Source organism: Columba livia, chromosome 1 (assembly GCF_036013475.1).
Source record: "Columba livia isolate bColLiv1 breed racing homer chromosome 1, bColLiv1.pat.W.v2, whole genome shotgun sequence".
Classification (NCBI taxonomy): Eukaryota; Metazoa; Chordata; class Aves; order Columbiformes; family Columbidae; genus Columba; species Columba livia.
The window spans coordinates 95,220,517-95,236,279 of NC_088602.1; the positions used below are offsets into that span (position 1 = coordinate 95,220,517).

General features: G+C 39.0%; 1 protein-coding gene across 6 annotated transcripts in view; it reads right to left on the reverse strand.

The window, feature by feature from the left end:
* The window catches only part of DSCAM (DS cell adhesion molecule), a 491,184-nt gene that overhangs the window by 163,646 nt on the left and 311,775 nt on the right, over positions 1 to 15,763 (reverse strand). For all 6 annotated transcript variants that reach the window (XM_065068401.1, XM_065068387.1, XM_065068394.1 and 3 more), the window contains 3 exons: positions 15,357 to 15,632; positions 12,484 to 12,780; positions 11,403 to 11,678 (listed from right to left, as the gene is read on the reverse strand). In XM_065068401.1, the coding sequence (XP_064924473.1) occupies positions 11,403 to 11,678; positions 12,484 to 12,780; positions 15,357 to 15,632 (849 nt within the window). The remainder of the gene's footprint in view (positions 1 to 11,402; positions 11,679 to 12,483; positions 12,781 to 15,356; positions 15,633 to 15,763) is intronic.

Genomic DNA, 15,763 nt, shown 5'->3' on the forward strand with positions numbered 1-15,763 from the left:
TCTTAAACATAGGAGTGTATTTTCCTACTCTTGCCTGAGAGATTATTTATATGTACTCTGTAGTATATTGGAACATCTTTAACTGGAAAGATTGAAGGATACCCACAGCAGAACATTTATACTGCTGTATATTAGCTAGCTTCAGAAGAAAATGGAGCTGGTGGCTTTATGTAATTGTATTTCTTTTGTCCTTTCTCCCTTTAGCAAGTCCTGTGTTTTCCCCAGAACTAAAGCAGAAAAGAAGCAGAAAAACTCTTCAAAGTGGTTGAAATGTATACCAGCCCACTGACTTCCCCAACAGCATTTTCACCAGTGTCCTATTTCTCGGATGCAGGTATAGGTATTAGTGACCATTACTATGGTAGTTCAGTGTATTCCTTCTGATTCTTTCATGTGTTGGCTGCTTGTCCATCAGGAGTAAGAAAGTTTATCATTAAGGAAGCGACACCAAACCGTGCAAAGGGCAAAGGCGTCATTCAAAGGCGTGTTCAAATACTTGTGTATGTGCATATCATTGTGCACAAACCACAGAATCACAGAATGTTAGGGATTGGAAGGGACCTCGAAGGATCATCTAGTCCAATCCCCCTGCCAGAGTAGGAACACCTAGATGAGGTTACACAGGAAGGTGTCCAGGCGGGTTTTGAATGCCTCCAGAGTAGGAAGACTCCACAACCCCCCTGGGCAGCCTGTTCCAGTGCTCTGTCACCCTCACTGAGAAGAAGTTTCTTCTCAAATTTAAGTGGAAGCTTTTGTGTTCCAGTTTGCACCCAATCCCCCTCGTCCTATCATTGGTTGTCACTGAGAAGAGCCTCGCTCCATCCTCGTGACACTCACCCTTTATATATCTGTAAACATTAATGAGGTGACTCCTCAGTCTCCTCTTCTCCAAGCTAAAGAGACCCAGCTCCCTCAGCATTAACTCCACTGTTTCTGGCATAGCCATGATGCTATTTGATCAGGAAAAGTTATGACCATGCACAGCTTGCCACAGAGAGGTAACATCAGGTGCAGGGTATCACAACCCATCCTTACAGGCTTTCTCTGGCTTCTTCTGAGAGCGCCTTGCTCTCTGCAGCTGTGAGAAGTGCTGCTGCAATCAATTTTTCTCACACCGTGTAATACCTTTTCCTGATCTGCAAATCACTAAAACCTGTCCTGTTGTGTTTTGAAAATCTGGTAGATTAGGCATGCAGAAAAAAGAAACGTGATATGAATTACTATGTTTATTCGAACACTGAGCACTGGAAATTAACTGGTTTTTCATTTGGTGACCCACTGTCACAAAGTGAGGCAAAATGCCTACCTGTCTCCTGTAATCACCTTAGCATAGCTAGTGCATTCACACGACGTATTTCAGTAAAAGGCCAGATTTTTCTTAGCATTTATTGACAAGAGGTTTATAAGTGGGAATGAGAAATTTTTAGAATGAGGCTGTCAAAAGGTTTTGACATAATCTTTCCCCTTGATGAGTGCAAATATCTGCTAAATGCCAGGTGCCCCTCTCTCCTCCTCGCTTACTGTGTTGGCTAGTGCATTTCTACCCAAACCCTTCTCTTAATCTTGGGCATCATCACTGAAAGATACGCTAAAATTCACAACAGGGTAGCAAATTGCTTCTGTATATTCTGCTGAGCGTATAACAAATTTGAACCAATCTTTCATAACCAAAATGATATCACAAGTCAGACAACATATTGCTCAATGATTATTATGTGCATCCTCTCTCTCTGTCTTGCTGATGAAGAAAACAGGGAGCAAGATTAGGTCACACTGAAGTATTTTTCAGAAAGTATTGATCTGCAAGACTGCATTTACCAACTCTAAAATTTAAGTAGCAGCCTGCAGAGCACTTCAGAAATAGGCTAAAATACTTACAGACAGCACATTTTCCCTCTACTCAGGTCTTTCAGATACAGAGGAAATCAACATTTCTTTCTGCTTCATGAAATATAATGTATATTCAACCTGCAGCAGCTTGCAGTCCTGACAAGGAGCTTGTTTTGAAAACCAGTGTGTAATTTAAAATCTGTTCTTAAAAAAAGTAAATAGTCTAGCAATAACTTTGAAGTATGAAACAATGTTTTTTCAGTTACAGTATTTAAAATAATGGACTGAAAAGGTAGTTGAAGAAGGGAACAATCACAAAAAATCACTTATTAAAAACATAGACTAAAACACACCTGAAGTCAGATGAGTAATTTCTGAAATACAAAGGTTGCTATATACACTTATATCTATCTCTGAAGTAAAGAGTTGATCTATATCTCTGACAAAATAAAACAAGCTTGATTAACCAGCATGTGGTGGTGCTTTCTTTTTTTTTTTTTTTTGTAAACTAAATCTGTAGGATTGCCAAAAAGCACTGGAAATATAAAAGGTATGTATACTACTTTATCTCTAAGAGGAAAAATGTAACAGTAGGACAGATATACTTAAAATTTATTTAAAATATTTCAAAATGTGTTGAAGAATATTCTTGAGCTTGCATTTGATTTTTTTTTGGTGAAATTATGGTATTCAGTATATAAGCTGCTACATGTTGACTATATAGACAGAGGGCTGTATGTGTATGCATGCTTGTGTACGTGGAAGGGATGTTTCTTCATCTACCCACAGCAGGCGAAAGACTGAAAATCTCTGCTGCATGGCAGTGATGCTCAGTGTCTTGGGAATGCTTTATTGATGAGTGCTTGAATTAAGTGTCTATTTAAGAAGAGGAGCATGGGCCAGCCTCATTAGTGCTAATGTAGGAAGATTTAAATTATGTTTTTGTGCCCTAGCAAGGTCTCTTTTGCCTCTGGGAGATTACAGTAAAGGAGGGCAAAAGGATTTCCACGCCGCTCTCCATTAGCAGAGGGACATCCTTAATTTCTTGCCCTCCATTCCATGGGAGTTATGTTGGAAGAAACTGCTGAGATGATTCACTAAAACAGAGTATCCTGCAGATAGCCTGTCTCCTGCAGCAGCCTTGTGAACACAGTGTTCCTCTACTGTGGCTCTGCACTGTAAAATGAAAGTCAACCTCTGCTCCGCCTTTAGAAATGGTTCCCTAATGCATTTTCTTGCAACAGAACTGTTGCAGAAGCTGAGCCTACAATATAAAATACTTTTGGCAATGAATACTCACAACACAGGTACATCGGCTGATGCTCAGTGGTAACCACACAACTATGTACCCTCTTAAGGCAGCCATGTGACTCTAGATTTCATGCACTGGGAGTGCAAAAGCCAAAACTGTTTAGTCTCTGCAAAAACCCTAGTCACGGTCCAGTCACTTGTAAATTTTCTCAGCCATTGGTTGTTTCTCCTAAACAGCTCCATTCCTTGTGGATGATGGTCTGAGCAATTGCACACAGTCACTGAAGCACTGGATTCTTCTGCTTCTTTCCTGTATATACCGAGCCTAGTCAGTAGAGCATGTCATTCATCGAACTATCTGCTAACGGCATGTACTGAGCCCAGCCTCATACCATGTTCCCTCATTGTGTGTTAATGTATCCTGTCTTGAAAAGAGAGAATACCATTATATTCTTCAGGACATTCTGACTGTATGCATGGGAAAAAAAAAAAAAAAGAACCAAACTAATCTTGCAATACCTCTGCTGTTGCACAACATTTCCCTCTATTTGTAGGTTCATTAGTTACCAAAATTAAGCCTGTATTCCAACATCTTCAATATCTTACCACAACAAGCTGTGGTAATTTGTCAGGAGCTGTTGCCAAGTGTGGCAACAAACGCTGTGGTGTGTATTCCCCAGGGGAGCTTAAGAAAGAAGCTTCACCCTTCGCCTTAGTCCCCACTTCTCTCTCCTTCAATGCAATACTGGAAGCTCACAGGGTTCCTGATGCTGTTCTGGGAGGTTTTCTGAAATAAGAAAGGATGTAAAATGTTGTGTAGAAACCGAGTGCTTTTATGTCATTCTCATCTACCTGTTGAACCACGTCCTTTCTGCCTCCATTGTGAGAGGAAAAGTTCATGCCCTTATCATATGGAGCACCCTGCAAACATAGAATGGTGGGAAGCTCAGTTCCCTGTCCAAGGAGATGCATTTGCTATTTCTTTTTAAAAGAAAAAACAAAACAAAAAACAACAACAACCAACCAACCAACCAACCAAACAAACAAAAAAAACCCCTTTACTAATTTAAAGATAAGATAGAAGCTGCAAGAGTATATTAACACAACAAGCAGTTATCTTCATTGTTCAAGTGCCTCCTGAGAAAAAGCCTCACTTGTAGGCTATGTATCCAGAAGCACTTATTTTTACTATGCTTTTGGAACCTGGTCCAGAGCTATTGCCGTTTTTTAGCCCCTAGATGATCTAAAGGTATCTTTGTCCTCAGGTACTACTGTGAAAAGTTGAAGCCAACAATCACTGTATCCAAAAGTTCCAGATTTAGATGAGAGAGAACTTTAACTGAACCAACTCTGGCTCTGAAAATCATTCCCATGAGTAGTTTGACCTGTTTCACACTAGCTGCCCTTTCACCTTTATCCCAGGACTATACATAAGCAGCTGTTTTTATACCATCCTTCAGTTTCCATAGGGTTGATCCTGTCTTGTTTTTCCATGCTGTTTATTATGCATAATGATTTGAAATTAGGCCAGCATACTCCAGACCCACACTGCCATGTGCATGCACACAGTCTCGCTTTATATTTGTACTTACTATATGCGCTTACACATACACTGCTAATAGCTCACACTAACTTGATGCAGTAAAGTGCTTAAAAAGTTAAGAAAAAATTTAACAAATGCGTAAGAAAGTATTTCAAATATAATTGACAAAATACATACAAAAGCAAGAAAATGCTTTCTTCCAGAACCGAAGTAAATAAAGCCGCATTTTAAGAGAGAGAAGTGGGCTAGCTTTTGATAAACCCAAGCATGACATACAGATACTCTTGAACTCCTTTGCTGAGGCTCTTATTCAAGTATTAAGGTTCATATCATACTGTTTACATAATTCATAAATAAACATATCCGTACACCAACTTAAATTGTGTTTGAAATATATAAGACCATGAACAAACCTAGTGAGTTTTATTTTAGATTTAAGTTAAAAGGCTTATATTTGTATATACTAATTCCTTATCTTGAAGATTAGGTTTGTAATGAAACAACTTTAACGTACATTTTTGGGTGACCATTATCTGCAGTGTCAGAGGTGAAGTCTTTAGGAGGACAGTACTAAGTGTACTGCTATAAAATAAGACACTTGACTGCAGCATCCACATGACACTTGGGAGCTTTTAAAGAATGTAAGTGAGCTATTTTAAGGTAAGGCTAACCTTGAGTTGTTGTGTGTTGAATGGCAAAAAATTTACACAGACCTGTCCAGTCTCACAAATTGAATACCAGACTGTTTCAGTCTTTTGTTCAGGTACTTTCAAGGGTTAAATGCTGGGGTTTTAACATGGGAGATATCACTACCAAAGTGAACATTCCTTAAATCAGACCGCTGCCGCTGCTTGCTCCCCATAACAAGTCCCCATGCCCATCATGTGACCCAACAATGACTGTTAAGTGGATTTTTGCAGGATCTTTTGTGTGACTGGACATTCTCATCCATCTTCACCATATGGCTCTTGCGTGATTCCTGCATATGACAACTCCAGTCACTTTTAGAGATATTAATATTTCTTCCTGAAGAAGTTGCAACAAGCTTGGAGGGATGCACAAAAATATTGCATGGGAGAGTGAAAGAAAGGAAGGAAGTAATACAATGAAAGAAGTATCTGAAGGACATCAAGACCAGAAGTTTTTTCTGACTCAAATTATTGGCAAGATTCAGTCAGTAGGACAAATAAGTTATGTCTTAGATATGTGCACGAAACTGAATTCACACTTGCCATAATCCATGACACAGACTAAAGCATAAACAGACCAGCAAATAGATTGATGATGGCATGCCCCATGGTCCCAAGAAACTTTGAAAGTTTTCCCCTGATGTTTTTTCCCCTTTTGTGCCTGCATATTTTTAACTATCTAAACCAGCCCTCCCTGAACTAATCTGCAATGCAAATTGGCCAACAACTTATATATTAGAAAAATCTAGATACTTCCCAGGAAAGATGAGGAGAATCTATTCAAATAATTGCAACACAAAATTATGTAGAAATAACCCATGTTTGGTTTTCTTGTTTTCTAAAAAGAAACAATCTGGTGCAATTCTGTTACATTGTTCACAACAGGTGAAGTGCTATTACTTTGACATAAGGCAATGAGAAACCTTCTAAATCAATGAGATACATAAGCTTTACAAGATCAGAAACAGTCCTTTTGAACGCCGCAATTTTTATTTTAATGATGCTGCACCCTTCCCTCTCAGGGGTTTCTTTTCCAATTAATTTCTGTTGGAGAAGTGTGAATAGCAGCAGGCTGTTTACATGAGAAGTGTGTCCCATGAGACTGATGAAAAGAAAATTATCACTTACTACTGATGGCTTTTACTGCAACTGGAAAAACTATTACTATAAATTACATAATAAAAAAAAAGCAGATAATGACTCATTTCTGTTTTTAAAATGCTTTGAGATCTCCTAAAATGCTGTAGAAGAGATACTGTTATTATTATTTTACCATCATGCCACTTGAAGGGTTGTTTTTCAATGTAAATATGAAACTTACAGGTAGGATAGGTAATATAACCTCTTTCTTTATTTGCCAACACTTCTCATTATAAGGCTATTTTTGTTTGCTTGCAGTTTGACTTCTGTTTAGATAGTATTTTTCCAGGCCAGGTGTCTGGCTCAGACTGAGTTGTTTCAGCTGGAAAGTTTCAGCTACACCTGTTTGGCCATTTCCAAGAACAAGGTGGGAGAGTGGAAAAACAGGGATGCAGTATATATATTGATCCTACTGTAAAAGTAAAGAAAAATCTGAGAATCTGAGAAGTCCCGTCTGCCCTACTGTTAGCAGCATGGATTTCAGGTTTTGTAGGTGATGGCACTAGTATCAGACATTCTTGCTGTCCTTACGAAAAGTACTCACAAGTGTGACCACAATTTGCAGTCTGAGCAAAAGCAAATAAATAAATAGACAAAACCACCACAGTTATCAGATCCAGAAAAGAAATTTTCCAGTGACTGACAGCTTGGGCAAAGATGAGCTGGAGAAAATTGAGGAGGACAGTTCATACTTAGGAGGAATTAACACAAAACTCTACATATTCTACAGAATATTCTTCTCCTTAGGATGTCTGACTTCAGCAGTCCTCTGCTGTCAGTAGATGTATACGAACCCCACTGGCAAACCACTACATCTGGGCCAAATACAGAGTAAGAAACTAGCACTGTTAAGAATAATTCTGTTCTTGGCAAAGACCTATGCAGTATCCTTAGCAAGGCTAATCTCAATGATTACTTCTGAGGATGGCAGTAACTTCTATTTCCAGTTTGGAGGAGGGGAAGGAAAAGAGGTTCAGTTTACTTTACAAATAAATAAATAATTTTTTAAAAAAGCTAAAAAGAAAATTGCATTTAACACAGGCCAAAGCAAAACATGTTGAAAGAGTATTATTACAGTTACAAAGGCAAGTGGTCAACAGGTATAAAATCCCAGAAATTAAGCTTGTAAGTACATTTGTAGCCTCCTCCCCATTAGGTATGCATTGCAGGGTGAATAGTTTTCATTGTTTTTTTTTTTGTCAGAACTGAGGACTGGCCAATTTATTTGTCTAAATATAAAAATAATAATGTCAAGATGGCCTGATTTCCAGAAAGCTCTGTTAGGGCTCAGGCACAGTTCCAACAGAGCTATGTCTGGCAAGCAGAAACCTGCATATTTTCCTGGCAGCTTATCTACTCAGGTCCCACCAGCCAGTTTATGGGACTGCTAGCTTCCAAGATGCAGTTTTTAAAACAGAGACAAAGGACAGGCAAGGGATGATAAGGGGTGGCATGTCACATTTCTGTGGGACAGAATTACCTGGAGTCTACAGATCTCTGAGGTAGGTGGCTATGCAGACAAGGGTACCAGTTATTACTAAAAAATGAGACAACTGATTTTGTGTGGTGTTTAATTGATTCTTCCGGTCAATAATGCAAAGAAATCACTGACCTAAGGTCAAATAGCGTGTAACTGCCCAGCTCCCAAGCTTTTGGTTTTCTGACAGCCTGCCACATGGGAGGCTGCACAGCAAGGCTCTACAAGGCCCAACTCTTGGGCTCTCAGGCAGCCAGGATTTCATTTTGAAGTTGTTGTCAATAATCTTTCTGTTCTCCTGAGATCTTACAGTGATTTCTGAAGAATGTCCTCGAGATTTTGCTTTCATTTGGATGTTCGTAAATCTCAAAATTCTCTATGTTATGTTCAGCCTCTTGTATTTAATTACATGCTCATATTGTTACGTATCTGTATTTGGATGCTGCTTTTAACAAGTCTTTGTTCAAGACAGAACAAGGATGCTTCATATACTGGAGAGTTTGGAAAGTGGTCAGTAAATGTGGCAGAAGACTACAAAAAAAAAGTCCAGTTTTATGCATAATGCAGACAGATACTGGTCAATTTCTGCATCCACCTTTGTCACAGATCTCTCAGGTAATTTTACTAAATTTGTATTTCCCAGGAGTTTGCTCAGCTGGGTGATGTGAGTGATCTGAAGAAGGAAAACGTACTCTCAGAAGCAACATCATTTTAATGGAAATAGAGCTTTGAACATGCTATATAACAAGTAAACTGCAAAAATCAAGCTGTGGGCTTCTGAAGTTGAACAAACAAACATTTGTGGATACTTTAAAGTTCAGTCTGTGCCTCAGCTGCTATTTGCCAATATGCTCCTGATCACCCAGGTGGGTTTTAAAAATGAATGCATTGTTTCTGAAACACTTTGATACCACAGAGATTATCATCTCAGAAAAGCTCATGAGGAAATTGATAATTATGTCTTCAGAACTGAACATGGAGGAAACAAAATACCAAGTAACCACTTATTGCGTATCATCTCTTCTGAATCACCCTCCGGGTGGCTGATTTGAGGTGACCCAGGAAGCTTGTAGCAGAAGTGAGAACAAACAAAGGACTCGTGATGTTGAAAGTGGCAATAGTTATCCCTCTGTTTCTTTGGATAAGAAATAAGTATACTGATGTCATGAGAAACTGAATTATTAATAAGGAGATGTAGGCACTGATATTAATTAACCCCCTTATAATTTCATACTTCAGAGCACTTCAAACCTCTAGTGCGCAAGCTGGGCTTATTTTGTATTTCTCTGACTCAAACATAAGTGTCTGAAAACTCAGCACCTTAACTTTGGAATCTATAAAAGGGAAAGACAGCAAAACCAATATTTTGAAGCAACAGGCCACTTTTAACTGTCTGTTAATATGTTAGATAAAATCACTATGCAGTTATGAAAGAAAATAATACATAGCCATCTAAAAAAACACCATGGCAATGCTGACTTCTGGCTACAATAGCAGAACCTTGAGAATTGTTCAGGTCTGACATACAAACCTCACCTTTGACATTCTGGGCTTAGCATATAAGGACAGGATATTAACCTTTTTTTTAAATGTCTCGTCAAGGCCAGGGCATGCTGAAGTAGGCAGGACACTTCGTAGTCAATTTTGGCAACTCCAGACCAATAGATATGAGCCACACTGACATGTGTGCTTTGCACGTGCTACAGATCAGTTTTCACACTGCAACTTGCACTGCTCCGATGCATCTGCTTTGTGGAGCAAATGCAGGATGAAGCTGTATCACAGATACAGAAACTGCAGCAGCAGTTTGGCCTACTGGCACTTTTCATATGTGCCACATGTTTATGCAAGTACTCACAGTCACTGTTTGAGATTTCTGACTACCAATGGCCTTGGCAGTGCCAGAAAGACAGTAGAATCCCTTCAAGGAAGTCAAATAATTAACAAAAGCTATAGGCCAATCAAAAGTGACAGAGCTGGAAATCTGCTTTTTGTGGGAAGAATTTTTGAGTTTGAAATTGTAACCTAATGGGAAAAACAAACAAACAAACAAAATGAACAGTATTGCACCTGAGGTACCAATCATTATGATCTAATTTCCCAAGATGTAAGGACAGACTACTGTATTTTTTTTTTTTTTTTTTTTTGTCTGGCTACATTAAATTTGATAGTCATTGGAAGAATTGTATCACTTAGGAGGCAGTGTTCCCCATTAGATTTACCATGGTGAACTGCTAGGGCAACAGCAAGACAATTTCTTATCTGGTATTCATTTCCTAAACTACATCAAGAGATCTGTGATATTGTCGTAAAGTCAGCCAAGGTACTGCATACATGAAAAGAAATGTTGAAATTAGCTTTTTATGCTGCAGTGTATGACCAGTGCCTGTGATGGTCTCAAGTGTGTGAGGTATCATGCCTTTCAGAGTTCAAATTGCTAGTGTCTTAAAGTTAATCCCCTAACCTCTTGAAATAACTAGCGATTACATCACTCCAGAATGAAAACAAGAAAGGTCTAAACCAACAGAAGAGGAAGAAGTTAAAAGATCAAATGTCTGTAACAAAGTTATTTTACTTTAGTGTTGTCCTTTGTGTCTTATCAGAGAATAGATATAGAAATCAAGCTTCCTTTGCTTCTCTCCTCTTCCCCCATAAAAAGCCCAGAGAAAGTTTCTAAGAACTTAGGGAACAGTGAAATTATACCTCAATTCCTTCTACAGGTTCACATGAAGTGCACTATTCAGTGGCCTCATTGCTCAAAAGTATGCATTACTGCAATCAGTTTTTCTGTCTTTTGTGCCCTTGTGAATAGGTCTGAACATTACCAATGTCAGAATAGACAGAATACAATGCTAAAAAAATTCCTATTCTCATCTATTGCTAAAGTCTTTCAGGTCTGTCATCTGAACATCTTTGTTTGGGACTATTTGAAACATTCTATTAGAATTTCAAGTCACATTTATTTACAGTGCTACTTTTCTAAGCATCAAGAACACTCAGAAAAGCACATTTAATAAGAGGAAATCAAGGTTAATGCTTTTATTTTCTGTCTCAGCTTATTGGTAGAAACACATAGGTTAAAATTCACATCTTATTTTTTAAAAGCTGGAAAGTCAATGGCTAATGAAAATGTTAAATTTGTCATCCAGCAGAGAGTCACCAGTGAAACCTAGGTAACAAAATATTAATCTACTTAGTTGTTGTAGTGAAAACTGCTCATAGAAGCTTGATTCTGCAAGGCTTCCACTTAGAAAGCAATACTTTGCTAGCTGAACAAAGGAGGGTAAAAGTCAAGAGTGAACAAGACACAGTGACTGATTAGCACCTATGTCATCATTAAAAATAAACACAAATCTGGACTAACCTTAAGTGCTCATTATCTAACTGCTAGCACAATCCGTTTTGTGCAATTCTGCATTTCTATAAATGATACAGCTATTAGCTTGGATCTGGTCTTCTGAGTCAGCCTCACCTTTTACTGTCACATGCACACTCTGGCTGGTGGACAGCTGCGGTTGAACAAGTACATTGCAAGTGTATTCGCCCTCGTCTACTTCCTTCTGCACATCTGAAAGTTTCAGTGTCCCGTTGTTCTCAAATGCCACTTGGCGATGGTTAAATGGTAGCAGGTTAGAGTTCTTGTACCACTTGATGGAGTAATACGGGTAGCCGATCACACGGCAGTGGATGTAGGTGTCACGTCCAGCTATTGCTGTGATGTTCTTCATTGGTCGAATGCTTGCTGGTCCTAGAAAGATAAAAAGAAACTCCTGAAAACAATTTAAAGGCATATTTACTTGAGGAAACATGCATATAATCTTTCTGAATATACAAAAGTTAATGAGTTACAGGTGTGACTCACACAACATTTCTTAGCATTTGACAGTTTTTGCTTTTAAGAGCTACTTAAGCAGTTTTCCTAATCTTTATATGCTCTAGTTTTTCCTTACCCTGAAGCATATGTATTAATTGTGTGGGGATATATGTTTGCATTTTCCAACATTCGCTTGATAAAATTTTGCTGCATTAAAATTAAAAGGCCGAGGATGATTTAATTAATGTGAAATACCATAACTGATACAAAGCTAGAATCCTGTTATACATGAGAACACTGACAAAGTTAGCTTTTTTTAATGTATATAAAGTATAATTCCATGAGGATTGGTATTATGCCATGTAGAGCTAGAAGTACAAGCTAAAGTACTCTATATATGAATAGCTACAATGAATGTCGGTCAAGTAAAGGAGAAAAGGAAAGGAAAAAGCCCCATGCATAGCAGGACTAAAGTAAGGAAACTGTATACTAATGAGGACTATAGGAAAAACTGGCTATAGAACACAAGCCAAAGTGTTCTTCCAATGTTTTACCACACCATACACTTTTTAGGTGGGGCTGGAGAGGCAAGGTGGGAAAAGGGAGGGAGGAAGAAAAGGAGAGGAAAACCAGTAAGTTGGTTTTGGCATTCCGAGACTCATTTCATCACATGCAACAATCTTCTTTTCCACTACAATGAGTTATGTGTGTTTTTTTGAGGAGCTGATTTGACAAGCACCTCTTACGTTTATTCGAGCCTGGTACAGGACGACTCCAGCAGAGTTGTTGGCAGTACAGCGATAAACTCCACCATCTCGGACCTGAGCATTAGAGATATTCAGGTAACTGACCACGTTGCCTTCGGAGGTGATAATCTGGCTGATACGATGACTGCCGTCCTTCACAATGGGATCTTCATCCAGAGTCCAAGTGATTGTAGGCAGAGGAGTCCCCTTCACATTACACATAAGAGAGACTGGCTCTCCTGGACTCACCACTTTCTCATTGAAGGCAGAAATGATTTTGGGAGTTCCATCTGCCAAGGGAAAGAAAAGCAGGCGAATAGTACTTACATGGTGTAAAGCTTGTTCCCTCTGTCTTTGACCCTATCACATGAGCCAAGAACTTTTTTAGAAGTGATGCACACGATTGTGTTCCAGGATGTAACTCTAATTATTGAGAGAGGGAAACAAATTTTGGTGGTAAAGTACTTAAACAGTCCTTTCACTTTGCTTACTGCAGGTTTCTTTTTCACCTTCTGAGAAACCTAGTACTGATTCTGCTGAAGGAAAAGCACCTGAATAGATGGATTGGGGCTCTGAACAGCTGTATGAACTGCCAGCTTCTTGCAGAAAACTCTTAAAGCCATATACAGTTCACCACAAAAGACATACAGCAAAGCTTCAACACATTTGGAATTTTTCTTCTGGTGGATTACAGGTCCTTGGAAAGCTAAGGATGAATTCTGTTGGCAAAAGCCAGGCATAACTTGCATAGTCTAATTTTGCACAGCTGTGCCAATGCAGTTTAGTCCTGATCCACAATACCCCATTTAGAAAACTATTAAATACAGCTTTTCTGAATACAGATTGCCAGTAACAGCAGTGATGCCAGTTTATTTCTGTGGTCCTTTTTTGTTAAAGATAAACATTCATCTGAAATGAGAGCATTCAAATGTTTTATCTTGTGATCCATGTCACAATTTACTCAACCCCTACCAGGCAAGTAAATAAAGTTAATGGATGGAGACAGAAACTTGGAGATTATAAGTAGGGAGCAATATTAAATAACACCTATCTAGAGAGTTCAGTGGGGAGTTGAGGAGTGCTGGCACTCTGCTATTAGTTAAGAAGTCCTTTCTGAGATCATGCAACGCATGTTTGTTCTCCTTCGAAAATCATACTTTCAAAGGTGTATCTAGAAGGAATTTCAGTGTAACTGGGAGCAAAAGGCCACACATCAAGCTCAGTATGCAGAACACAGAAAGCAATCCAGTCCAAAGTCTGAACAACAGTGTTGCAGGTACTGTCCAGTTTTAAAGAGCCAAGTGGCAAGTAAGCTAACTCCAGTGTTCCTACAGCATTAGTGTCTGCAAGAAACAGAAGGAAAATGCTCCTTATTGCCTAGAGAGGGCCCAAAGACACTTTGAAAACTCACCTTGTACACGAAGCCCTTTGAAGACAACTCCTTTCACTTTTGTAGAGGGCAGAGGATGACAGGACAAGGCTAACATGTCTCATGCTCTGTGTGAAATACTATTTGTGCACACTATGTACCCTCTCTTCATGTACACTCTCCTATGTATTACCTGTATGTTTGGGAGGCTTGAACCATGATGAACTGCCCTGGAAAGCTCAGTTCTTACATTGTAATTTCAGTGCAACATCACCAAGGAAACTGAGGGAACTGGCATGATCTGTGCAAGAATCCCCACAAAACATGCTGAATCACAGCAGAAGTAAAAACAGGGCTGCAAAATTCTCTTTCTTGCCACATAATATAAAACATAAGGCACTGCCACTCTCAGACTGCTGAAAGACCTCGGCATCCCTGAGGGACCACTTGATTTTATTTGATTCCATAATTTTCTCCTCTGTCCCCATCTCCTTTTCATTTCTGTCCCATTGGTTACATGACAGATTTCTAATTTATTTATTTATTTTCATCTCAAACTCTCTTCCTTTCTTTTACTGGGTGTTAGATACTGTCATCCCTCAGAAAACAAAACAAGAGCAACAACAAAAAAAGCTCTTTATCCTGAAAGCAAGCTGATAAAGGACCAATAAATCTGTGAGTGTGCACACTATGTACCTCTGCCACTCCTCCTCCTCTTTTTTTTTTTTTAATTCAAGTGACAGGCTTTTTTTGGAGATTAAAGCAGACATTATTTTCCCAGTGAGACCTGAGTGTCTTTGAAACCGTTCCTGCTGTTGCTCTCTGATAACCTGCACTCTCTCGACATCATGATAGATTATCAATATGCTCTTTAGGCTTTCTTAGTCACAGGAGATGGTTGCCGAGGTAACTCAGTCCAGGCAAGTAATCTCTTCTTCTTCTACAAAGACTCTAAAAAGAGTGTTCATGCCATGACTGCACTACAGCCTCATTAGTGAACTGGCTCTGTACAAATGGATAACTTTTCTCACTTGATTATCATGTAGAACACTGTGTCAGTTAGTTACGACAATCTCCAAGCCTCCAGCCAATACAGCCAATCATAAAAGCCATGCCCAGATGATGCTTGGAGTTAAATAAAGACCTCTTCTCTCATGTGTAACTGAAAAGCTAATGTAAAAAAAACTAGCACCACTACCATCCACCTGAACAAAACCAAACCAAAACAAAAAAAATGAAACGAAACGAAACGAAACGAAACAAAACAAAAAAAAAACAAGACTGGAAGGACTGCTCAGGAGTAATTTTTGTTTTCAGATCAATATTTTAATTCCATTAGTTTTTGTTCAGAATGGGATGCAATAAAACTCACTGACAATTTATAAGTCCTCCCTTCTCTCATCTAGGGTCTTCGATTCCTCACTATGAAATGATGATACCAAAGATGACATATAAATTATTATGGAGACCAGAATTGCTAAGCAGGTAGTGACTGACCTTCTAGTACCACCTGTACATAGTCTTGAGCAGACATCTTGTCCTTGCGCACAAAGCACTGGTAAGCTCCACCATCACTTTTGGCCATGCCATCCATAATAAGGTTCTCCCGATTGATGCCAGTGATCCGAACATTGTTACCAGGGTTGATGATTTCACCATTACGATACCAGGAGAGCTCCTGGTCCTCAGTTCCCGTCACACTGCAGGACAAGGACACTTGACTACCAACACTGCTTTTTACTTTCCGTGGGCTGATCGTGGCTTTTAGTGGTTCTGGAAATTTAAATCAAAATAAGGGAGAGGGAAAGGGAAATAAAGAACATTAAGTATACATGTACATTTATGTGTGAGTAGCAAATTAACTCTCAGCTAAGGAGAAAACCAAAAATCATAGCCATACCTTT